At 44.7% G+C, this 27,315-nt stretch overlaps 1 protein-coding gene across 2 annotated transcripts in view; it reads left to right on the top strand.

Moving 5' to 3' along the window:
* Positions 1-27,315, top strand: part of lrp4 (low density lipoprotein receptor-related protein 4) — a 103,768-nt gene that overhangs the window by 35,826 nt on the left and 40,627 nt on the right. For both annotated transcript variants that reach the window (XM_062392988.1, XM_062392976.1), the window contains exon 2: positions 13,387-13,533. In XM_062392988.1, coding sequence (XP_062248972.1) covers positions 13,387-13,533 — 147 coding nt within the window. The remainder of the gene's footprint in view (positions 1-13,386; positions 13,534-27,315) is intronic.

Raw genomic sequence — 27,315 nt, 5'->3', positions numbered from 1 at the left:
CAAGAGGTGAGCTGTGGCGCCCCTGAGGAGCGTTTGGCCTTCCTCGACTGTTCCTTTTTTTTTTTTTTTTTTTATAAAAGCATGTGACAGGTGAAATAGTGTGGGAACTGCAGGGAGTGTTGCTTTAAAATGCTTTTTGTTGCGCTTGTCGGGGATGTGGAGGTGCCTGGTGAATGCTCAATAGCTCTGTAGGAGCCACTGGTGAATGGCTGAGTGCTGGGGGGGGGGGGTGGGGGGCTTCCTGCAAGTGCTGTGCAGATTGTTGCTGAGGCTCCTTCTAAAGGGGGAAACTGTCCACATGTCTTCCCCCCCCCCCCCACAGAGAAGTGCAGGAACAGGGATTTTGTTGTTGTTAGTGATTGATCCGACTGACGTGTACTCAGCCTCAACCAGTTGAACAGTCGCCATACGAACTGATGAGCCACACGCCCTGCTCTCCCAACATCCTGGGGAAAGACGTGCTATGGAGTTCATGGTGATGGCACAAAGCTGCCTGGGCTGTCCACACTCCTTTCCACTGCTGTGCTCCGGTGAATCAAAGTCAGTTGTAATTTTGGTTCGTGACATATATGCTGTTAATCAGACCAATGATTGCTTTGTTCACTCGCTCTCTCTTGAGTTCGCTCCAGGGCCCTTCAGGCAGTGAAAGATCCAGCAGGGCCTTTTCAAAGATGGAGAGATGGTTGGGGGCATAGGACATGGTGACGGAGGGTGAGTCACCCACGTTTTGATGATCGGGGCAATGGGGGGGTCAGATGGGGTCCTGAGAACCCCCGAAAATGTGGGGGCGCTTCATGCTCCCCTTCGCCCTGATTCAGACTTGTTTGTCTTTATGTCACCAAAAAGGAAGATGAGAAGGGAGGCGAAGTGAGATGGATTGAACATGAGGCAAAGCGATGTGATGAGGGTTCACGTTGAAGGAAATGCTGATGGACGATACTGGTTAGATAAAGGAATGCAGGGTTTTTGCAGGAATAGCTTGTGGTTGCTTTTCGAGATGCAGAGGGTGAAGGAGAGAGGGATTGTTCGGAGCCGGCGCCTGGCGAGGGCCATTGTTCATCCTTCCCTTTTGAGCTTAAGGAGACAGGAGAGTTTCACACGCCACTCGCAGGCATCCTGCTGGGCAGCCCCGGAAGGGGGCTATTGCAGCCGGCAAAGAAGGCCTTGCCATAGGGATAAATTACTCTGAATGGAGGGGTCTGTGTTTGCCGTTTTCTCCTCTCTTTTCTAAAAGGAGCCAGAAAGGGAAAGAATTCAACCCCAACCACAGGTTGTCCGCTTCGCTTCTGGAACGGCTCTGCCTTCCAAGTCACCAATTTAACATCTCTCTACCCCCCCACCCCCCCCCCCGCCCGCCCGACGCTCCACTCCCACCTCCTCTGGAATGCTCCGGGGTTTTGTTGTCCTGCCGGGACCTGAGTGTGTGTGTATGTGTGTGTGTGTGTGTGTGTCTTCTGAGGTTTCATAACGTAAATATGTGCATATATTCCTGTTGAGGAAAAGGATAAACATGTTTTAATTGCTTTCAAAAAGTAAATTTAGAAGAAATATATTGGTATATGTTTTGGCATTTGGTTTTATTAGATAGGGACATGGAGTGAATGGTCTGTCTGTCAGGGAGTTGAGCTGGAGACCCACTGTGCTGGGCATTTCTCTGGTATGCAACGAAACTGCTTGACTAAAATACCAACAAATGAAACGATAACCACTCTTTATTTCTCCTCTCCAGTATTAATTGGTGTCAAACCCAGTACATTCTAACATTATAGATATATCCTTGGATATTTTCTGTTACACAATGTTGGATAATTCAAACAAAACTGCACCTAGAAGGTTTTAAAACGAGTACCGCTGTCAGAATTCACTTCTCAACCCACTGTCAGTCTGGCTCTACACTTGTGTTTCAGATTAGATCCAGCCTTTCCACATTATCAGATGTTTTTCATGTTTCTGATAATTAGGAGAACTTTAAAATCTTACTGCCAGACATCGTGTGCACATTTGCACAGGCATGAGTGTGTCTCTACGTGTGTGTGTGTGTGCGATTGTTTGAGCCCTCCCCATAGTTAGCAGCTCTGTTTAATGGCTGGCTGTCGGACTGATGTAGAAAACAGAGAGGTCAATTTTACTGGGACTGGCAAACTCTCACTCGCAGATTTAGAATTTACAAGCCCGGTTCTTTGCCCCGAATCCCAAATGTTAACATCATCGAGCGTCTGGTGCCAACATGGAGGAGGTGAGGGCTGCCGAGCGGAGCCCTTCATGCTGTGTCAGTTAATAACTGGATATTACAGAGCTGGACCTCAGTGCCTGCTCTCCTCATCCAGTCAAAGCCCATAAAGTAAGTTACAGCCTGCCCGCATGGAATAATCTCCTCTTATTACACTTATCCCTTCACTGTGAGTTCACATTCACAGACATCGACCAAATGGAGCTGCTAATACTGATCTGGCATCTGCGCGCTGCAGTGAGGTCTCTGCTCTGGTCCTCTCTGCTGGTTCACATTCACAATTCTGACTGGCCTGGTTGTTTTTATTACTTAAATGAAGATGCTATTACAATGAGATTTGTATTATCCAGTTTTAATTACATTAGCAGAAGAAGGTGTCCTGGTACTCCGGCTTCCTCCCACATTCTAAAGACATGCAAGGCATTGGGTTTTGGTTAATTGGAGACGTTTAATTGACCTTAGTTCTGATTGGTTGGCTTTGTGACAAGCTGACAACCTGGTCTACCTCGCCTCTCGCCCAATGTCAGCTGGGATTGGCTCCATGGTTGTTTTCTTTTTTTTTTTAAATCATTCTGTGAACTTTTAACCAGGGAACTTTTTCATCTTCCTTTACAGTTATTTACAACAATCCATTTATGGTTTATTGCTAAAGTAACAAGCCACAATGACATCGCTTTTACATAAGGGTTTGATGAAGGCATTGTAGGAATGATTGCCAAATATTTGTCAATATCGCCCTCTACCGTATTCATCATTCACACCAAAATCCTGCGGCCCAAACCAACTGGACGTGTTCTAATGGCAGCTTCTTAAACTCTTAAAGATGAGCTCCATCCTGCTGCTGGAGAGGTAATCAGGTGGATGTGAGTCTGACGGCCAGCAGCCCCTGAGCAGGTGATCGATAAATCCCGCTGAGAGGTGCAGATCTCGAGTGGTTCTGTTGCAGGCTGGAGGTTTTGGTGCAGACAGGCGGCTCATGATGACTCCAGTGGACTGGATATGATCCAGACCCAAGTCACACACACACATGCAGCACAAATTGAAAACTAAACCAGCGGTCCATGTGTGCTGCATAAAGGTCCCACTGGAAATAGTAAAATTATTCCACACACAATGAGTTTTCAAACTTCTCCGGGCCGGTGGTTCACCCTCCCTTCAACTCCTTTTTATTTAATATAGCCTGTGTTTTTTTTCTACCTGGACACTGGTTCAAGCACAGGGACGTTAACATTCATGTTGGTTCAGCTAATTTAATTTGAGCAGAGTGAGGTCCACGGCTTTTTTACAACCCAGAAACATGGATTTGATTTGCCTCCACAGAACAATAGATGTGAGGGAGGTCTCCAGGTTTGGGTTTGTTGGACATTTCTTTGGATCCCAAAGCGTAGATTAGGATTCTGTTACGTTTCCCACTTTCTGAAGCCCAGTTCAGGAGTTGTAATGTTTGGACCATGACCATCTCACTCATGGGGGTCGCTGTGAGGGCCAGATGCTGATGGACAGATTCTGTTTCAATAGCCTGATTTTATTTGGCTTATTTCTTGAAGATTAATTCAGGCTCAAAGAAGCTAAATAGATAATTGTTCATGACATGTGCCTTTATTCTTGTAGATGTCTAATTTAGAAATGCTTTCATCAGACAGCTTTTTACAAGGTGTTGTCTTCAAACTACTTGATCTATCAACTGGCTTTAACCATATTCTGTTCAATTTATAAGACTACAAAAGGCCCAAAACACTCTCATTTTAAGATAGATCCCATTGGGTGCTCGTCCTTGAAAGCAAATCAATGGACTGCACCGGCTCTTGGATCAACAGAAAAGCCTTGAATAACTGAACCTGATCAGGATCTGATGGAACGAGGCCGTACTGGGGATTAGAAACCACACATTTTAAAGAATTCATCCAAATAACTTGTCAACACATTTTTCTCAATTGATAAATTAACTCAACATCCTCTGGGAACGTCCTCTATAAAACACATTCATTGAGAGAAAGTATGGATTGTAAAATGGATCTGTGAGAATTGATAGTGTCCAGAATTATCCAGTTGAATATCCAACCTTGTCTGGAAAATCAACTATTCCCAGGGAGGAGCACTGAGCTCTGGGCTTCAGCTGCAGCTCTGACCCATGTGCCCCTGATAGAGGCCCCGGTTGGGGATAGTGGTGAGGGAGTGGGTATGTGTGTATGTGTGTATGTGTGTGTGAGTGGGTATGTGTGTGTTTGTGTGTGGGGGAGGTCAGATGGCCAAAGAGACAATCTGTGGATTAGAGTGAGCTTGGACACCAAGTGCTCACTCAGCACATTACCCAGCAAGTCTAGTGTTCACAGCCAGAGGCAGAGCTCAGAGATCTGCTGTGTATACACTGCCAGGTCTGACACACACACACACACACACACACACACACACACACACACACACACACACACATACACATACACACACACACTTGAACAATCTTTTTCATAATAAAGCCAATACCCTGAAAGTCTCAGTAAATCTGCAGTGGCGATCTTCGGACTGCAGATGGAAAAGAGTCGATGTTGAGGTTTTTACAGCCGAACAGGAGTCTCGCCTAAATAAACTACTAGTAGTGTATTATGTTTAAAACTTGTACTGACATATTGATAGATTCTAATAATCTGCCATGGACACGTTTTTGACATTTTGTTTAGTCTGAGGATATATTTGAGGTTCGATTCCCACCTCAAGTCAGAACTCTCTCTGTTTCTCAGCAGCATCTTCAGCATGTCGGTGGTGAGGCAGTCAAACAAATAGGACCCGACTTTCACTCGCTCGCTCTATTTGCCCTCCTCACCCCTCTCGCCTTGTTCACGCTCCAGAAAACCCCACTCACATCTGGCTTCTTGTCTGCTGTGTGAAAGTGCAAAACCTTCTTTCATGCTTTTCCTGCAATGACTGTATATAATGATGTCCTTCAAATGTACAAGAATAAGGCCAAGATACAGGGGATATGGACTGATGACATGCTTATGAATGTTTGCATAGTATCCAAACCATTTCTTTAATATCTAATAACTTTAACAAGCTGAAGATTAGAACTTTAACCACTGACAAGTTGAAGCAGATTAGTTTCATCAGGGACATGTGAAAGGAGTGAGTCAGCGTTTTCATTGGTTTTAACCTGCGTCCGTAAACATGTACGTGTGAAGTTTTTCGTGAAAAAAAAACAAAGAGCCTTTCTGACTCCATGCACTTTACTTTCTCACCCCCACTTCATAAAAACAGCCCAGGAGTCCTCCCACACACCGTCTCTTCATCTGCCTCGCTATCACTCTACCAACTCTACCAATCTACCCCCCCCCCCCCCCCCCGCACGCTTACACGGTGTCCATCCGTTACAGCAGCTTCAAACAGCGTTCCACATCTTCTGTGTCTGAGTCCCGTTCAACACGGGTGTCCTTTTGCTGGAAAAACCAGTCATCCAGTTTTTCCCCCATTAGCTCATTGAATCCTACAAAAACCTACGTCCAATTCGCGGAACAGAGCAAATGGAAGTGGTTGGGGATGGATTCTCTTTGATCGGAGTGCAGAGCCCTTCACTCGTTCACATACTGTACACTGACACACACATCGAGTCCCAAAGCCACATAAGTACAGTGTGTGGAGACCGGAGTGGTCACAAAAGGCTGACAGCGGTGGAAAAATGAAACCTAGTAGGACGCACTCGCCCCTCTCCCTCCTTAACCCCTTCGTGGCCCTGAGACCAGACAGACCACACAACACACACGAGCCCTGACTTCATCTGCTTTAGAGGTTTGAAAACATTAAAACAAATTATACCAAAAAGAAAGAAAATGTTACTTCTCCTAATCCAGTTCATAATTCCACAAGTTGTTCCACTAAGCCACCATCAGGTTGGATTTAATTCTGCTGGATCAAGTGATTTACACTTTTGTGAGTTGTGAGAATAATTACGGCTTTTTAGCTTTATTGTGAATTTAAAACGAACAAAGCTGCAGTAGGAATCGGTAGGAAGAATGCAAATATCAATATATTCCAGAAATCAGCTTCAATCTCATCATATATCACTTTGTATAAAGGAATAGACAATCAAACAGTAACACAACCAATAGAAAGATTATGATGAGGCCACCTCCTTAACTGATATCGTTGCTTTCACGGCAAGATGTTACAAGGAAATATATTTAAACAGGTGAACAGATTTTATTCTGGCAGAGGCTTTGCATTGTGGGGGATTATTAAGTGTTGATGGAGGATCACTGGCTGCATCATAAATTTATTTCATCTTGAGATGTTGACACTTTGTCCTGATTCAACGAGATTAACGAGGATTATGTCGGATCATTTTAATACGATGGCAGATTTGTTCACACTGATTTTTTTGGACTGAAATTTTTCACAGAGCAGATATGCCTCTTTTTCTTTTTTTTTACTCTCGAACCACAACACACCCGCTCATCCATGCACCCCCGCCCGATGCCAGCCCACATGCCTGTCCAGCAGCCGTCCACTCATCCCTGGCCAAGGCAGTGTTATCTTTGAACTGACTTCAGAGAGACTGCTGGCCTGCCATGGATGATGACACTGTATATGTGTGTGTGTGTGTGTGTGTGTGTGTGTGTGTGTGTACTGTATACAGCTCCATAGCAGCACTATCCTGTCATTTCCCGCCCTCGTTTGATCTCACAGGCCTTTTATTTTGTAGCCTCAGCAGCACGATATATCACTGAGCGTGTAATTATGATGTTTTCGCTTATTTCAAGTGAATAAAGGACAGTATCCTCCCACATGCTTCTGGGTCGCACTTAGTTAATAGGCAAGGACTTGGCTGAGTGTCTGTGTGTGTGTGTGTGTGTGTCTTGCATGAAATACGGAGCGTGAGGAACATGCAGCGCTGTAAAGACGCCCCAGGTCATGTTAGAGGATCGTCAACACGGTCAAGTATTACAGGCAGGTCAACAACACAAACACATGTTCAAACAAACGCACACACACACACACACACATTGCCCTGCTGGGTAATGTTATAAGAAGGTGATTGAGGGCTACACTGTGATAAGAGAGGATTTTTAATGAAAGTCTGAGATGAGCAGGCGTGAAAAGAACCCTGCTGCTGACCAACTGCTGCACATTTCAGACTGTCCTGTGTGTGTCTGCGTGTGTGTGCGAGTATTGTGTATTGTGTGTGACTTGGCAAACGTGGAGGATGAGCTTGTGTTGACGGGCCTGTCCGAGAAGATTTTCTTTCGAAGTCCTCTGAAGATTTGGCACCAACTCTGAACTCGCCTGGCACGTTGTTTACATTCTTGGTCGCACAAAACAGATATTTTAAGCGTTTTGAGAATTCCCCCCTGATTGAGAGGTGGCGCATGTGTGCGTCATGCCCCCCCAACCCACACACACACACACACTTGCGTCTTCATTTTTCCCAGCAGGGCTCAACATGTGCTGCTGTGGTTAACAGCTCGCCGCATCAGAGCTGCCTGACCTATGGTGGGCAAATTAGTAGGTGGAGATGAGCCGACAGAGGGAGGGGAGGGGAGGGGGGGGTTTGGGATTGGCAGGGAGGATGAGCTGTTTGGCATCTTGATGCCAAGTCAGCTTAACCCAGAGCCGGCACAACCACAGGGAATTCAGTCAGTGTGTTCTTAGAGTGTTGCAGCAGCTTTTTAGAGCTTCCATTTCTTATGATGAGGAAAATGTGGGTAGAAGAACGGAGCAGGAGCCTCTGGGAAACGGTCCTTCAACCTCCACCGAGCGATATCTCAATGCAAAAACTATGAGGATGCAAAGGGTTAAAGACGAGGAACCTGTTTAGAAACGTCTCTGCCTCTTTGTGGAGAGTTCCAGCCTCTTTAAGATCATTGTTTTGGTTTTTACGGAACATTTACTGTGTGGTTCGGTCTCACCGCTCATCATCAAGCTAATTTCCAGCAGCAGCAGCAGCAGCAGCTGTGCCGCTTCACTTTACACTGGCTTCACCGAACGTCACACAGCCTGAGACTGGAGCGACTAGTTTGGGGGGAAAAACACATCTTGAGCATTTAGCAGATAAAGTGCCTGAGCTAAAAGCAGAGTGAAAATTGGTTGCACATGACATGAGCAGGAACACGATGTGTCTGCCTGATGTGTAAAGAGGATAATGTGTGAAGGTGCTTTCACGTTGTAACCGGCTGCAGCTGCTTCGAAGCGGGGAAGAAACGCACATCAGTTTTCGCTTCATGGCAGATTTCCACACCTCATAATGCACAAACTTTTCAAACTTTCGTACAAGAGTTTAATGGACGGAAAGAAAAAAAGAGAAGCAACAGCAGCAGCTTTAACTTTTTAAATAGTTTTTTATTCGGGTGATACCAGTGAGTAAGCGTCTCACCTTGCAGTGCTGACCCAAGTTGAATGTTTCAGGCTCGACAGAAAAGGCTCCGTTTATATTACAGCTTTGTTTTAACTTGAAATTGAAACAGAACATATTACGTGTATTAAAAATATTACAAAAATCTAAAATATATCGAGATTCTGCCACGTCCCTTGTCCTCTAACGATCTTGTTAGTCTTACATTGTTTTGGGGGGTAGTATCTTCCCACCTCAGTGTTACAGCATCGTCAAGAAACGTCAAATCACCGTTGCATTTCCCTCTTCCCGGTGTGAATGGCGAGTGACAGTCAGTTCAGGTGAACAGCTTTCCTGTGTGCGAGGTCAGTCAGGCGTCTCGTCAGCTGTCTCACGCAGCGCGAGGGCGACGGAGGGTGAACGCAGTTGCGTGACAGCGAGGTGGGGAAACCAGTTGTGTCCATTGTTGTTGTGCAGCGCTGTGCCGCTGTCTTGCTGTGCGGCTGGTTTTGTGACTGTTCGGGCTGAGCAGCTCCAGACACGCTGAGAAGACGCAGCTGTCTCTCTGAAGTGACACTTTAACAGCCCGACGCCAGCAGCGAAAGGACGGCAGGAAGACGGGGGGGGGGGGGGGGGGGGGGGGGACAAAAGGTTTGACTCATTCCCTCCGCGCCCCCTGTCTTTCTCACCGCATTGTCAGGTGGTTAAATGTTTTCCCCCCATCGCGCTTTCCCGCTTATCACTGTTTTTTTATAGCCGAACACTCGCGCACTGGAAGAAAGACGCAGCTCCGACCCTCCAGGTAGTCTCCGGGGAGGTCCACGCCTAATTAGCTGGCAGCCTTTTGACATCATTCAAAGCGTGTGGCCACCCGCTCTCCGGGGCCGGGTTGTGATTGTGTGCTTTGGCCCCACTGCTCTCCCTCAACCACTTCTTCACACTCGTCATTTCACCATTTAACAGCAGCACATTGTCAACTGGTGTCAAATTAGGTTTTGAATGCCACCGGGTCAGATCTGAGATGTGGTGGTCACTTCCGGCTCGGTTTGGTCGGCTGGTTGTAGGTGGGTCAGGTCTGCAGGGCGTGGTGTGGTGGTGGTGGTGGGTCTGTGGGATCATCTGTGTTTACCTTCGGGGGGGGACCACCTGTCTTGATCCACAACAGTTCTATTTGGACAGTGTCAGTCTGTAGTAACCAGTAGTGACAGAACTTTGGTGGTCTGTGTTTTCTTTTCCTCTGCTGGAGGCTCCTGTCTGACTCGCAGCTCGTCAGCCTCTGGCAGCGGCAGCAGGTGAAGGCAGAGCTTTGTTGTGCTTGTGCAGGTTCGACATGTCAGCCTGCACTGACTGTTGTTGGAACGCCCGAGCAACTTCCTTCCTTTCCCAGTTGACCAATCAGCATATTTGTGGGGTTTGATGCTTTTTAACAGACAAACCAGGATGGCTGTTGGAGAGAACACGTAGCTCCAAGAAGGACGTCGCCGTATCTCACCATTTTAAAGAAAGTAATGAATAACTCCTGAATGGAAAGTTCTTTGTCTGGATCTGCATTAAATATAATAGGTTTCATTACGTTTTGTGGAAATCTATTCAGTAGTTTTTGCGTAATTCTGCTGAAAAACAAGCCGACTTACATCTGTTAAGGATTTGAATCAAGCTGCACCAAACTTTTATTCAAGACATATGAATGATTCCCTGGGAAACAGGTTCAGCCTACTTGACTCTTCTGAACCTGCTGCACTTAACCATGCTGCTGAACCTGCACCTCACAGATCCATCTTCTCTGCAGCACCGGCCCAGCATGTGATCTGTTATCTGTGTGATGCATCAGAGGCAGGTCACGCTGGTGCTCTCGAACGCACTGGGCTGCCATGGCTGCTGCTGCCGCTGCATGGTTTACATGTGTGGTTGCCTGCTGCCTTGCATAACAATCTGCTGACCTGCAGTAGAAATCTGTTTATGATCTCAGTATTAAGGAGGTGTTATTCTGCCGGTTCTGTCTCACATTCATAAAGCATTTATCTGTATCTTGATCTTTCTCTGGACTTTATCAGTTTTATCAGTTGACGTCAGGATCTGTTTGCTTCTTTGATCCGAGTCGTGAAGAAGTGATTATTGTTGTTAAAAGGTTACAAGACCATGAACCGATGTTTGCATTGTTTTCTTGGCACTTAGCGTTGGCTCGTAAAAACAAAAAGCAGCATTTTATCTTCCAGATCAGACGGAGAGACTTTTGCGAGTCTGTGCCTGCCCATGTGGGGAAGTATTCACACCAGTTCACATTATGCACGTTGATTAAATTCATCATTTAAATAGGCTTTTACACACGTCACACACAAAGCTTCAAGAAACACTAAAAGACCCAGACCAATACAATAAAGACCAGTAAGAGGAGAGAAAGGAAATTAAGGAAAATGATGGTGAGAAAGAAGAAACATCATAAAAAGCTAAAACAAACAAACAGTTTTACAAAGAAACAAGAAGTAATATAATAAAATCCATATAATAATAAAATATAATTCATATCCTACCTGTGGATCCATCAGAGTAGAACTCAGCCAGTTGGCAAGATGAAATTAGGATGTAAAGAATAAATATACATATACAAATATTTGAAATACTCATTGAGGCTTCATATTTACCAAATTCCAAAATACTTTGTCATGAATAATTACTAACAAATACATAGAACTTGAATTAAGAATTGTTTTCTTTTTAAAAACTCAGAAAAACCATTACACCAAACATATCTGCCTGTTGACAAATCATTTGCAGACATTAAATGTCACATGAGCTGAACATATTCCCAGTCCGGGTGCATGTGTGCACGATGGTTTCCCACTAAACTCTGTAAAGTTTTTTCGGCTCTGGTTGGAGCAAATGGTTCCAGTGTGTTCGACAAATGCACGGCTTGTGATGTGGCCTCGTGTTGACATGACTTCTGCTCCAGCTCGCACACTCTAATTTAGCCCTGTGCAAACCCACATACATGACCGAATAAAATGCACATGTTGTGCTCAAGGTGCCGTTTGGTGGAGTAGACCTATAATTTAATATCTGTAGTAATATGTTTTAGTTTGGGATTCTCAGGGCTGATTTTGTCCCGTGTGTCTGTCCGAGGGGTCCCAGGGGTCCCAGGGGTCCGGGGACCTCGGGAACTACAAACTGAGCAAGGAAATTAGAAAGACATCTTTAAAGACGGGAAGACTTGGATGACACCGTCCTCCGCCCCCCCCCATCAGTGGAGAGTTTGTGGAAACAAGGGGAGAGGGGAGAAGTGGGGAAGAGAAGAAGAGAAGCTTGGGGGGGGGGGGGGGGGAGAGTGTGAAAAGGGGATGGTGGAAAGAGAAGAATGAGGAGAACGAGAGGGAGAGAGGGAAATGAAAAGAAAGAGGCCATTAATTTAGTGCTGTGGGAGGGATCTGAAGGTTACTGAGTGCTCTCTGCCAGGCCCTCCTGGGTTGACTGATGCCTTTGTGAGGAAGCCAGGAACCACACACACATACACACACACACACACACACGCCTAATCACACCCATGCACAAATACACACATGCATATTCCAAGAAACTCTAAGTTTGTTGCGGCAGGCCAGTTTCAGCAAGCACACACACACACACTTACAGACAGACATATACACGCACACTTACAGACAGACAGACACACACACACACACACACACACACACACACACACACACACACACAAACACAGATGGTCATTAATATGCTTCAAAGTGAGAGCAAAATGAGAAAACCTTTATTTATTTCCTCTCCTGAACGTGACTTTGCCGTCATGCGTTTGAAGGTGCGGTGATGCCGGGTTCTTCTCTGCTGTGGTGGGAAACCCGTGCAGGCCGAGCATATGCATCCTGTGTGTGTCTGTGTGTGTGTGTGGGTTAGTGTGTATTTTTGGATATTGTATTTGTCTACATGTTCAAACAGGCCATATCAAAGGGCTTGTTTTTCTGACTAAACCTCATCCATCACTTGATTTATCATTAATAATAACATTATGATTATCATAACAAACTTTATTCATACAACACCTGTTAAAACAAAGTTGTCCACAAGTTAAAACAAAGTTGTCCACAAGTTAAAAATGAAAGTTGAAGGCAACAACTACAAAAACAATTTAAAACAGACGTATAAGAATAAAAAAGTAATTGTCTTAAATGATCAAACTATTCAGTAAGTTCAGTACAAGATAAAGATAAAAATAAAACTTTGAAAAGTAAAATATTAAAGCGTTTTATAAAGTTGTGGATGAATTCAGAACACCAAACTTGAGAGTTACTATTTGTTTCAAGGAAACTCAGTTCAATAACTTTAAAAAAGGCATCGATGTACTCGCTCTATACATGGTGACATAAAGTTTAAGATGATTGTTTGATTTCATTTCACGGAGTTTCCTGACTTCCTATATTTAAATCACCGGAGTAAATCTGAGACGTGAGCAGCGACGCAGAGAACTCACCCGGTTGGCTGTGATCTCAGAGAGTCGCAGCCGGGTGGAGTCAACAGCTGCAGCGTAAATCAAATTCATAATCACATCAAAGTTCATACAACAGGTTGGCTGTAGTTTTAGGAAACACAACCACAGGGGTCAGCAGGGAGCAGTTAAACAAGGCTGAGTATATTATATCAAAACAAGGCAAGAATCACGTGGGTAAAATGGTTTTAAATGAGCCGTATTGTTTTCTTTCCTCTCGTGTGTCATGTAACCTTTTTTTTAAGGGTCCGAGTTGCCCTTCATTTGAATTCCAGTTACCAGTTGATCAACCTGCTCTAGTCTGATTTATCTCTAACCCTCTTTTTCCTCTTCTCTTGTGTGCAGGTGTTCAGGGCAGCGCCGAGTGTTCGTGTGGGAGGAGTCACTTCACGTGTGCGGTCAGTGCGTTCGGGGAGTGCACCTGCATCCCGGCCCAGTGGCAGTGTGACGGGGACAACGACTGTGGGGACCTCAGCGACGAGGACGGATGCAGTGAGTCCACCACAGTCCTCTTTTATATTCTGTTCTCTCTCTCTCTCTCTCTCTCTCTCTCTCTCTCTCTCTCTCTCTTTCTCTCTTTCTTTCTTTCTTTCTTTCTTTCTCCGGAGAGAGACTTCTGCATTTCTGAAGGAGTATAAGACAAAGCATTTTCTCCCAGTTTGTTAAATGACCACACATTTGATCCTTCAAAGTTATGGTAGCTGTCTTTGCTGTGAGGAATATAAACGTCTCAAATATTGAATGACTTATATTGAATATATAATTTCAGTACAAAAACGTTACCAAGGTAGAATTCCAAACCTTTTAACCCGCACAAATGTAAATGTTATTAGTTCTTTACAAATTTTGTGTTAATTCAAAACTTAAACTGGAAGATGTTGGCTCTACCAGTTCATTGTGATGTGGCAGTAAATCAGCAGTTGTCCTCTTGAGCAAGGCACCACTCAACAAAGATGTTGTTTGTACTCGGCAGCTCTCCGGTGCAAATTTTTGCGTAAACTGCGTGACTCCTGACTTTTGGAGTTGCTGCTCAGGCGGAGTTTTCCTTCATAAATAGTCCAGAATAGTAAGAAGAGAGATATAATTGGGCCCATATGGATCCCATCATCACCCAGTGGAAACAGGGAATGGGTCACTGGTCCAGGCGGGGTTGTGTTTCTGCATCAGAAGCGGAGCGAGGCACTCTGCGTGGTGTTTGCCCCGTGCGGGAAGAAAAACTAAATGCTTGAGTGACTTCTGGCCCCAGCCGGCGTTTGGCCGGAGGGGAAGTCTCGGCAGCAGAGCCACACAGGAGTGTTTCTCCTGCAGAGCATGTCAGTTTGTCAAAGGGGAGGAGATCCTCAGCGCTCCTCTTTTGCACTCCTCTGTGGATGTGAAATGTCAGTGTGAGAGTCTTCACTTTTCTTTTTTACTCTGCCTGGCTCAAGGAGCAGATGGAACGCCCTTTGGATTTTACACTTGCTAGGCCCCTTTGAGACGTGTGTGTCTGTGTGTGTGTGTTTGTGTCTGTTTGTGTGTGTGTGTTGTTGTTCCTCCTCCATCACTCTTCCTGTGTCACATTGAGCTAGTTAGAGGTCAGCAGAGGGGACGCTAAGTGTTATTGATCTGCGGCCAGTTGAATGTTCAGCGGGTCTGATCGCCGCGCATCGATCTGCGGGGACGTCACTTTCTCTCTTTTTTTTTTTTTTTTTAAAGCGACACATGGAAGCAGCTGACAGATATCAGAGCATCTAGCTGGACCTTCGTAATCCATTAGTACTGTCTGATCGATCGTCCTGTTGGACTCACTCCCGTCAATCACAGAGCTTCATGTTGCTGTGATGTCATTAAATAATACAAAATATAACACAATATATTCCTAGACCTTTTAATGCCCTGTCCTCCCTCATTTCAACTATTTGCTATTATTCTTATTTTACTCTAATAAACTGCTGTTGTTGGTTCTTTTGATTTTTTTTAGTGTGTTGCACAACTTTGTTGGTTTCTGTTTAACTGAATAATCAATTTCCTCGGGTGAAGAGCTGCGCTGGCATCATGTGTGTTTGCTTTTTGAAATTAAATAACACTGTGTGTGTCTGTGTGTGTGTGTGTTGTTGGCTGGAGGCCCTTTAATCTAATCTCACAGTCAGAGGCATTTGTTTCACCGAGCAGCGTCGGGACCCACGTGACTCGGCTTCTATTACGTTGATTGAATTTAACCGAGCTGCATCATATAAAACCACGGAGTGAAATTTTATGGTTTTCGGTGAAGATTTCTAAAAGCGGAGCAGAATTGAATCAGCGGCGGTGAAGAGCTCGTTTTACAATTCAGCAGGAACAACAGACGTGTGTGAATGTAGAGTCACAATGAAAGCTCACACACACACAAACACACAACCTCTCTTCAGCAGAATCGTAGCAGTGTAGTTCGTGGCATCCAGACTTAGTTTGACATTAACTTAATCATTATCATTTACTAGAGAAAGCACAGTTGTCCTGGAGAAGTGTGTATGTGTGTGTGTGTTGGATTTCAGGAGAATAGGAGCAAAGGCAAAGAGGCCAGCTGTGTCTATGAAGCCTTCCTTGTCAACCTCTGATCTAATTACGCTTTGGGAATCATGTGGAAATGTGTAGTGCAGATGTGGCTGTTTTGCCAGTGTGTTCTTTGTGGGTATGAGCGAACAATGTGTGTGTTTGCTGCTTGTGTTTCCCCCAGATAAAGTTCCATGGCAGCACAGGGACCTGAGAAAGGAGTTGATGAGGGACTGAGAGGAACAAGCATGGGTTTTGTACAGACACGTGTGTGTGTGTGTGTGTGTGTGTGTGTGTGTGTGTGTGTGTGTGTTGACCGGATGCTGTACAGGTTAGATATGTGAATATGCAGTATTGTGAACACCCCTATTGTTTTTCATGAGTTTCTTTTAAGTATAAATATTCTTCTTTTCATTGTGAAGATCAAGTATCAAGAACTCCTCGTGAACATCTTCTCCGAGCTCGTCTCCTTCTGCTTATCCAGATGTGGGTTGTGGTGGAACGAGTTGATCAATGTAGCCCAGATGTTTCTCTCCTCAAAGTCATCCCTGACGCACTCTTGGGAGATTTGGAGGCATCCCGGCCCTGATGTGATACGACCTCCCTCATCTAAGTGGCACTTAGAGCAGTCCATTCCATTATTCAAATGGACAAGAGGCTCTGTCAGAGGGTTGGTGCTGCTTGTGGTACCGATGACACAAGGAGTATGATTCAGGAAATCAAATATGAGCCACAGATCCATGAGTTTGAAGATGTGTCATAGGCTCGTCCTGCATTTTCTTCTCTCAGTCCAAGTTTGTCTGAATGTAGCTCTTCAGAATGTCCTGACACCCTGCGACTGGAAATCATCTCTGCTGCAGTTGTGCACACTCTCATTCTGTTCCTGGATCTGGATTTCTGAGCAACAGTTTGCACTTTCACCCTCTACATCAGGAGTTCACCCTCAGGCTCAGCTCATCTTGTACCCTGACAGCCTGGTACAAACATCCACCCCACTGGACACGGGGTCCCGATCCGTCTGTCCCTCTCACGCTTCATTTTATTCAGCGGTGAAGTTGTCAAACTGTGATTTCCAAACTTCGACCTTGAGCTCAACTCAGACTGAATCTAGGTTCACGTTGTAAAAAAGGAACACGAAAGGTTTAATGTCACCAAAGTCGAGTAAAGACAGATGGATAGACCTTTATCGCATCAAGTACAACCAAATTGGCTGACACAGAGATATATAAGAATAAATAAGACAGATAAAACAAACCCATATTGCACATTCTCTCTGTCATCACATCACACTTATGTTCATATTGATAGCAGCAATAGCACTGGGATGAAAACAGTTTTTCAGTGTGTGTGTGTTTGTGCTTTCATTTGTTCTGAAATGCTGCTTGCTCTTCCGAGGCAGGATCGTGTTGTAAATGTCTCCTAGAGAGGAGAGGGGACAGCCAATGATTTTCTATGCGATGGAGATGACCCTCTCGAAGCGCTTTGCCGAGGAGCAGCTGGTGAAACCACACAGAGATGCATTAGCCCAGCACACTCTCCATGGATCAGCGACAGAAGGTCTCCAGCAGTTCCTCGGCCAAGTTGTCTTTCTGAGGACGCTCAGGAAATGGAGACGCTGCTGTGCTTCGTTCACAAGTGCTCAGATGTTCGTGCTCCATGAGAGGTTCCTCGTCCATGTGTTCGCCGAGACCCTCTCCACACTCTGCTGGTCAGACTTCTTCCTCCTGAAGTCTGTGAGGAGCTCTTTGGTCTTGGAGGTGTTTAGGACCTCTGGACCTCGTCCCTGTATAGGGTCTCAGTTCCCCCTGAGACGAGCCCTACCAGCGTTGCCTCGTCCGCAAACTTAATGATGGCACTGCTCGGTTGGGTGGGGGGTGCAGTCATGGGTGCAGATCTCAAGGACAGGCCACTAATTAGCCCCGGTGCAATTTAATGAAGGCATAACTTACAGGCGTTTCATCAAATTAATAACATCCCCTCTTTGCATTGATACAGTCGTCTGAGCTCAGGGGGCATACACAGCCCCCCCCCCCCCCCCCCCCCCCCCTCCAGAACCTTCTATGATCTCTAGCCAAACGTATCGCCTGCAACAGACTCTGATAACCAACACGGAAACACTAGAGAAATAAATGTGAGTGTGTATTCTTGGCAGTCAGCTCCACGTCCATAAACCCTTCATGAGGCGGAGGAAGGTCCTTTGTGAAGCCCCCCCGTTCCTATGGAAATGCCGGTTAGCCCTGGTTATGTTGAAGGCTGCGCTGGCAGTGGAGTCGAGCTGAAGTGGAAAGTGACTGAACGAGAGAAGGACGGAGAAAGTGATGAAAAGAAAGATGATTCGCTTCGTGTTGTTGTCTCTGCTCACAGCTGAGCTTCTTTCTGCTCTTTTAAAAAAACGACTCTCTACAACACTGAAGCTCTTCTACCGAATGTGGCAGTGTGATCTCTCTTATTCCTCATGTGGAAAATAAATCTAAAAAAATTCTCTCCGTTGCATTGAAGCAAATTGCAGTTTATTTTAACGGGTGGGGGGGGATTGAGGGTGGTGGGTCATGCTTTGTAGAACTGAATTCACTCTTCAACATCTGAGTTCTGAAATAGATTATGCAAATTATTGTCGCTAAATTGTTTTATTTTAATCAGATATTGACAAAGACACTTTTGTCAACGTCTATTTGTTCAAAACTAACTTCCACTTGCTTGAAACAAAAAAGAATTGATGAATTGATGATTCTTGGCTGCGTGGTTCGAATCAAAACTACTCTCCTCAATCTTTGTTTGTGTCCGGTCCCTGTCTGCCTCTACAAAGTGAGATTCTTGTTTGGCTTTATTGTCCCGCTTGGGGAAAATTGATTTGCTGCAAAAAATATAAAATATTGACTCTGACAACACAGTGAAAATATACAGATACAGAAAATATAGAGCTAGAACAAGGGAATAGAAAGCATTCCAAAAACTTAAATGCCTATGCACTTAACTATAAATCTGCAAAGTTGTGGTTAATGGAAAAAGTTAAACCAAGCACATGTGTGCCAATGTACATGGGTGGAAATATGTACGAGTTGAAGTGCAATGAAATCCTCCAGAGCACTATGTGGCAATTCTAAATACCATAAGCCTTCCTAAGGACCTGCCTGTACATATCCAACAGGTTGGTATGACTCCGCCTGGAGATCTCACCAAGCCTTCATCCTCATATCCTTTGTTTATCTTTCTCCGAAATCTGCAAATTTTATAACCTGAATGTTATTTTTGTAGTTTTAATTTTTTTTTATTCTTCTGGCTGTTATTCCCACCGTTGCACGACCATTTCTCCCACTAGCTTCCTCACTGTTTTGAGCTTGTGGTGAATCACTTGAAATGTGATCATGTTTGAAGGGTTAGGTAAATTGTCCACAAACACACAGTCCCCTGATCGTCTTTCTTGTCTCCGCTGTGTGTCCTGAGGGTTCTCAAGTGGAACAAGGAAAAAGCCGGTTGAGACATCGCTTGTGAAGTTGATGGAAACGACATCAGAACAGTATTTTACCCCCTGACCTCTGTAGATACCCTGAAATTAGACGAGTCCAACCCTCTAATTGAGTCTGACTTGTGTTTCTGTCTCATATTTTATCTGGCGCCCGCTTCTCCCGATCCCTCCTCCCAGTTTAAGGCAATCAGATTTATTAACACACACCGACACAGAATGTTTATAACGACAGTAACCACAGCAGATAAGACGAGGAGAACCTTGACAGACTTATTCATCTTCTGTTCTTTCACCACTCGTCTCCTCCCACCTCCTCCCTCCATCCGTCATTGTTTTAGATCGTCCTTCAAGCTATTTCTCTCTCTCTGCCTTGCACTCACACTGAAGTAAGCGGCACACACACACACACACACACACACACACACACACACACACACACACACACACTCAATCACTGTTGGCACTGTTGGAGTCCTACTGAGTTGAAAGTAGCTGAGGTTGTGAAAGAGTAAATGCTTTCGGCCAAAGTGAGGAGACAGTTGTGCAGAAGAGATAGAGGTGGGTGTGTGTGTGTGTGTGCGTGTGTGTGTGTGTGTGTGTGTGTGTGTGTGTGTGTGTGTGTGTGTGTGTGTGTGTGTGTGTGTGTGTGTGTGTGTGTGTGTGTGTGTGTGTGTGTGTGTGTGTGTGTGTGTGTGTGTGTGTGTGTGTGTGTGTGTGTGTGTGTGTGTGTGTGTGTGTGTGTGTGTGTGTGTGTGCATGCGCACATCCTGTGTATTGGGGGCTGGATAAGAGATGAAATGGAAGAGGGAGAAATCTCAGTTGTGCGTGATTGAAAGCTCTGCATGAGGCATGGCTTCCTCCGCTGTGTGCTGACACCAGGCTGTGAGGTTTGGGAAATGTGTGTGTGTGTGTACTACACACTCCAATACACACATTCACAGGTATACACACACTGGAACTATTTCCTTAACTTGTGAGGACCCTCCTCGGGATGCATTTCTCCCAGGTGGTATTATATTTATGCTCTTTTTTTGTCATGTCCTACATTTTTGCTCCTCGACTTCATGTTAAAAGCAACAAACACTGAATCACTCAACGTTTGTGAGAAGGAGAAGAAGTCCATTTGTGTTGTCAGTTGCTTAGCAACAATGCTTTCATAACTCAATGTGGAGTATAGAAAACCAAACAGTGTTAACTTTACACAACTGCTTTCATTAGTTTTTAGCAGCTTTGACACAGTTTGTCGGAGATCCTGTCTTTATTTCCTGATCTGACATGAACGTTCACTTCCAGGTTCATTTTATCATCTCATCCGGTAACGATAACTTCCTCCTGACATCAGATGATTTCTTTTATATCTTTGGAAATTTCCCAATGAATTCCTTTCCTCCAAGTTAGTCGTTGCTCAGTTTTAAGTCAAAAGCCCTTTCACTCAGTTGAGGTGAAGTACAACCTTTATGAGGTCATTTAAAGCAATGTCCATGCTTCAAACATCTGAGGCCTTGTTCAGACCAGGGATTATCCAGATTGGACAATGTAGAAGAAACCATATGAAATAAGAATCTTGCAAATCGGACCCAAACAGAATTTGGACGTCTTTTGAAATGTAATCTCCATCCAGAGTGACAGAATCCTCCCAGTTACTGACGCCTCCATCCTTAGATCAGCTTCTCATGCTTAAGTCTCAACGCACAAATCAGAACTGATCACTTGAAGGCAACAGTGCAGACACGGCGTCCTGAAGATCTGATGTGAGAAACGAGTCTTCGCCTGCAGTCTGAACAAAGCCCCGAAAAACTCACACTGGTTCTCACAAGGGCATTGATACAAACTCTCTCACACACACATAAACCTCCCAAAAATAAGAAATACCCCCTCCGTCCTTTAATCCACCGCTTTCTGCCTCCTCAGCCAATCAGAGAGCGGATGTGACTGCGGGAGCTCAGCTGATCCAAGAGCAGGAGAAGAGAGATTAGGACCCCATTCCCGTCTTCTCTGTTTGTCAATTTCTCTCTCTCGCTGGGCCCTCGTCTTCCTCTGCTTCCCTCGTCTTCCTCTGCCTCCCTCGTCTTCCTCTGCCTCACTCGTCTTTCTCTGCCTCCCTCGTCTTCCTCTTCCTCCCTCGTCTTCCTCTGCCTCCCTCGTCTTCCTCTGCCTCACTCGTCTTTCTCTGCCTCCCTCGTCTTCCTCTGCCTCCCTCGTCTTCCTCTGCCTCCCTCGTCTTCCTCTGCCTCCCTAGTCTTCCTCTGCTTCCCTCGTCTTCCTCTGCTTCCCTCGTCTTCCTCTGCCTCCCTCGTCTTCCTCTGCCTCCATATCACCCTCCGTCCTTCTCTTCTCTGCCCTCTGAACACAGCAAAACCCCAAACCTCACTTTTCCTCTCACCCCCAACACTTCCTGGTTTATTTTCTCACCGTGCAGTTGAATCTTTGTCTTCGCTCACTTTGTCCGTCCTGCCGACTCTTTCCTCTCTTTCCTCATCTTGTCGTTTTTTCGGTCTCGCTTTTCGTCTTGGGAATTTCAAGCCTCTACTTGTGTTTGGACACATTAGCATAGCCCCCCCCCCCCCCCCCCCCCTGTCTTTCTTCTCGTCCTCTCCTCCCTGCTAAATATTTACCCCCGCTCGCTGAACGAGGCGAGCACCCTTGTTCACACAGAGGAGGAGATGATTAGACGCTGATTGAGGACAGACAAAAGGACAAACACGAGAAACAAAGAGCTTGCTGGTCCGGTGCCTGGATTTACCTTCTTTGTAAACACAAGCCTGTTTGAGTAGGTTTGTTAAAGGCGATGGATTAAAGCTGAGATCTAAGTGCTCAATGGAACATTTTGTGTACATGGTAATTTACAAGTTTACAAGGATCCACACTTGCGGCACATTTAACTATGAATATAGGTCCAGTAAGGTTTTCCAGGCGTCCTTCTTCCCAGCCCAGGTCTCCAGCTCTTTGCTGGGGAACCCTGAGGTGCTCGCCGGGGTCTCCTCCTGGTTGGGGCCTACCCATTAAACCACCACTAGAAGGTGCCCAGTATGACCTCCTCTACTGTCTCTGACGTGGGGCCAAGCAAACCCAACAGAGGAAAAAAAACTCAAATCAGGGTGCTTGTGTTCACGACTCGGTTCTGTCAGTCAACCACTGAAAGCTTCTGACCTTAAGTCAGACGGTTGGTACATGAATCAGTTTGTGGAACAATATAATCTGCTGACTAATCAGTGGAGGCGTGAGTTGCTGCCTGCCTGAGGTGAATGAAAGTGCTGCTAATATTTTTCTTTAAATTCATGAGGTTGCATTTTATTGCCTGAAGCTCATAGTGAAATATTAGAGGTGTGTGTGTGTGTGTGTTCGTGTGTGTGTGTGCGTGTGCGTGCATGTGTGTGTGTGTGTGTGTGTGTGTGTGTGTGTGTGTGTGTGTTAAGGCTCAACAACCTATTCAGACAATGTTTTTGTTTCTCTGAAATCACCGTGGAGCTGTAGCACCGAGCAGGGACGAGCTTCACAGACACGAGTTATTCATATTCATTATGATTATGTGACGGTTCTAATCAGAGTCTATAAGAGACGAAGAAGTGAGTCGATAAATCAAAACGAGATCTTCTGCAGGTTGGTAACAGTTTGGGTTCGAGCCAAACAACGAGGGGGAAGGGAACGTGTGAAGGGAAGCGTCAGCCAGAGAGGAAAACACTTCAGATTTATTCTCCCTCAAAGAATGAATCATCCTCCTCTGCCTGCCATGGGGACGAGTGTGTGTTTGTGTGTGTCGAGTGTGTTTGCTTTTGCGTTGCTTTTCCTCGTTTCATATCGCTGCGATTTCTAATTACACAACTGCAATAACTTGTGGATGTTTCTGACAGCCAGACAAAATAAACAGTTTGCCGACATCCCCGCGGGCGCTGGGAACTTGTAAGCGCGTCCTTGTTGTTGGGGTTTGACGTTTTATTGGGCGAATAATTCATGGCCCTAATTGAAAATAATGATTGATAATTTGTTAGTTGCAGCACCAGACACGGTGGCGCCTTTTTTGTAAAGGGCAGACATACACACAAAGGACAGTTTAGAGAGTTTATGCATTGCCAGGTGGAAGAACTGATGAAACAAGGAAGTTACTGGGATGAAATTTAGTTTTCACATGAATGCAGCCACCAGGTTCTTCAGCTCTGTAATGAATCTTCCTCTTCTCTGAGCCATTTGCTGACCTTGTGGGTTGTGATCCTCACAATGAGAAGGAAGGTTGTCTGAAGCAGACATCCAGCTGATATCACATAACCAGACAGACGACCACAGCTATGTTACTTGTTGGTTGAATCGGCTCCGTGTGCCAGAACGCACGAGTGTCTGCATGTTTATGAAAGTGTTATTCACAACCAGGGCTGCACTGACACACACACATTGGCACAATCATGATGTCCATTGGAGAGATGAGCGAGTTGTATCATCTGAATGTCCCTGAACATGTGAAGATCCAGATGTTTGGGGGTTCTAGTCTTGAATTCAGCCCCTTTATCTGGTGATATACACAGAATACATTGAAATATCATTGACACATGAATTGTTAAAATGGATTTGATGACTAAACTTAACTTTTATCATATTGTTCCATTTACGTTTGTCATGTTTTCACACCAAGGCTGTTTGAAATGCAAAATTACACAAAAGATTTGAACTTTTTTTTTTAATTAACGAATCCTTTTGGTTATCAGATCACTTCCCTTTTTCTTTTATACTCTCTTCTATAAGAACTAGAGTAAAATTTGGGACGTGAGCTATTCATTCCACTGAGGCCCACCCATTCTAGTTGATTTGTTTGTTAATTGGTTTATTTATTAGCAGGATTACCCAATGATCCAGGATTTTGTTTTAGAGAAATTATAATTTCTTTCAGCCAGTGACGGATAAACATTAAAGTCTTTATAAAGTCGTCATTAGAGCGCATTAGAGTTACTGAGCTGCTGGTGTCATGCACTCAGCAGAGATCTGTCACTGCAACGAGCAAATGTGTGCATCTTAAGTAAAAGTGGCTTCAGTAGATTTCTGTTGATATGTAAAACCCCTCGTTGTATATTTTGATATTAATCAAACAGTTGCAGTTACAAGCTCAAGATATTACTCAAGAATTGTATTATAAATATCAGAAATAAACAGGGTAAGGTCAGACAGCTCCACTTAAACCACCTACAAAATTAGAATAAAGCTTCAGACGTGTGTTTTCCTGAAATCTTGACTCTTGACTTTAAACGTAGAAGACGAAGAGGTCGACTCAAAAAAAGAGAGCGAGGTTTGAGAGCTTCAGGGGATAAGGGTTGATGCTGGAGTCGATAGGTTTCTCATAACTTTGCTTGCTGCAGCTGAATCTATAAATCATATCCGTCCTCCTGCACGTCGTGAACGTGTCGGACCCACGGAATTCCCCGTTGCATTCCTCAAATGTGACAAACTCCAGAAAACGTCTGAACCCATTTTTCCGGTCACGAAACGAAACAGCTCGAGACGGCACTAATACATTTCTTGGCCTTAACTCAAGAATGATTAAAACAAGGAAACATTTTGTAATGAGGTGATAAAGATTAATGGCAGCCTCAGAAAAGCTAGTAAACTGAATTCTGCGGTCAGTTTCTCGACGCGTTGGTTGAAGTGGAGCGGCGTGGGGGGCGAGGCGGGAGGTCCGCTCACTGTAGAGGTGGAGGAGGACGGAGAGGAAGCCCATCACACGGGGCCGCGGGCCGCTCACGCTGCCAAGAACAACTCTGCTGGCAGCACCACTCCGCTCTGACGGACTGAAATATGCGCTGGCTCTTCACCAGAGCTGCCAGGAATCAGATAAGACGCCTCTGTCGGGATCGGCCATGAGAGGAGAGTGAAGAGCAAGTAAAGGGAGGAGAGGCCGAGACGGATGAGAGGGATCGAGGGATTAGTCTGAGTTGGACAGGCACGACATGGATGTTAGTTTTAGATTCCAAAAGTAATACATTTTAAAGCCTTACAGACTATTAAAGTATCCTATAGAGTCACTTTACCGTGTTATGATGGGTTTCAGTGTGCTGCAGGTCTGCTCTACGACTAATAGACATGCAGAAAGGGTTGTATCATAACTTCTTGAGATTCTACATTAGATTGAGTTCCTCTGAAGGAAGTTTAATGTTAAAGGTACATGCTTTTGTTTAAAAACAAAAAAATCTTGTGAACTCTGTTTAAAGGCTGCAACAAGTAAAAAGAAAAATGAGTGTCAACTGCAGAAAAGTAAAGAAAGACAGAGCCAAGTTAGAAAAGACGTGAAATCAAGAGTTGACATAATTAAGAAGTTTGAATTTGTTTTTCAGAAAAAACCCATAACATCCAAATGTGTTTAGTTTGACTCTTAACTGGTCAAATATATATGTGTGTGTGTGTGTGTGTGTGTGTGTGTGTGTGTGTGTGTGTGTGTGTGTGTGTGTGTGTGTGTGTGTGTGTGTGTGTGTGTGTGTGTGTGTGTGTGTGTGTGTGTGTGTGTGTGTGTGTGTGTGTGTGTGTGTGTGTGTGTGTGTGTGTGTGTGTGTGTGTGTGTGTGTGTGTGTGTGTGTGTGTGTGTGTGTGTGTGTGTCTGCTTGATTCCAACCTTAGAGATAAAGTCTCAGAGAGATTAAAGGACACAGAACTCCGATGAACACATATTTTCCAGAGACGACAGTAATCTGAAGGTGAACTCACCTGTTTGGCTCCGAAAGAGAAACATGTTATTAAAGCTGCTTGGATTAAATATTGTCCTGGGACTCGTCTCTCTCTCTCTCTCCACATCTGGTTTTTGGAGAAAGAGTGTCCTCTCTTTCTCTTCCCCCCCCCACTCTCTGTTCTGTCCATCCTCCCATCTGTGGAGCTGCTGTGATAAGCAATGTTAAGGCAGATATATTGGTCCCATTAGTGCTACTTGATTCAGCTGCTGCACAGTAAAGAGAGGCCATTAACTCTGCTCAAGGCCACTTAAAGAGGCACGCATACATGTACCTGAAGACAAACACACACACACACACACACACACACACACACACACACCTAGATGTTGTTGCAGTAAATTATTACAAAGAAGAAAGGTATACATTTCTCCTACCATCCTTAGATAAAGGTTTTAAAATAACCTTTCAAATATAAATCAGATAAATGCAGTTTTTTTTGGGGGCAATTGATAAATCTCACAGTTCCATCAAATAAAAGTCAACGTGAAATTGTCTTTTCAGAAACCTCGGCCCCTGGAACTGTTTATTAAACACAAGTTGAAAGAAATATTCCACCGTCCGTTTTGCAGGGGTTCAGGCAGCAATCTGGGAATTTACAAATCCACACACTTGGACAGAAGAAGAAGAATCGTTGTCACCAAAGATATCACCAGTTCCATATCATGCTATCATCTCGTCCCTGTTTTGTTTTGTCCTCTGAGAACATCCTGCCCAACGTGCTTGATTCTGCGAAGGCGAAAACATGAGTCTGATTAGTTACAGTCAGGAAAACGCTGCATTTAATCAAAGAGTCCTGATCTAAGGAGTTTGGATTCAGGGTTTTTTTATTTAATTGAAGATTTCCAGCTTGGATCTCACAGCAGGACAGAGGAGTGTGCACGTCTGAAGAGAATCTTTCATCCAAGGATCTTTAATGAAGATTTTAACATTCAGTCCAGGGCAGGTCGGCTCACCTAAGGATTACCACTGGAAACATCTACTCATTGTGGTGGTCTGCAGACACACACACACACACACACACACACACACACACAGACACACACGCACACAAGCTGATTTCACACGTGCACACAAGTCCAGACATTTTGCTGGATTTTCCACCTGACCTAACATGATGCTACACACAGAGGACGCAGACAAAGTTGTCAACTTAGAGAGAAGATTCAGAGACATTTTCTGGAGTTCATGTCTGAAATCCTCTCCACAGAAAAACCTGCATTACTGCATCGATGGACTTAAACAAGTAGTATTGGGTATCTTTGACAGGTAGCGTGTGTACTCGTAGTATTTGTTTGGTTACACAGAAAAGTAAACAATAAAATAAAATGATCTAGGTAAGCCAACTCCCTAAGAGTGTAACCGAGCATCTGATGCACTGTATTTTTAATGATTAGTTTCAAATTAGCTGTCATGTCTGTGAAATGTCAAACTGTCATTGAGATTTACTATCCATGAAAAATGATGAGCAGCGAGCTCTGTGATATTTACCCACACAGATAAACCATAAACCACCCGGTCACCAAAATGATTATTATTTTTATATTTGATGAGTAAAACCATCAGTAATAAACACTGATCTCCTGTTTTCTCTTC

This window comes from Platichthys flesus, chromosome 1 (assembly GCF_949316205.1).
Source record: "Platichthys flesus chromosome 1, fPlaFle2.1, whole genome shotgun sequence".
Classification (NCBI taxonomy): domain Eukaryota; kingdom Metazoa; phylum Chordata; class Actinopteri; order Pleuronectiformes; family Pleuronectidae; genus Platichthys; species Platichthys flesus.
This window is presented reverse-complemented; position numbering and strand designations above follow the sequence as displayed.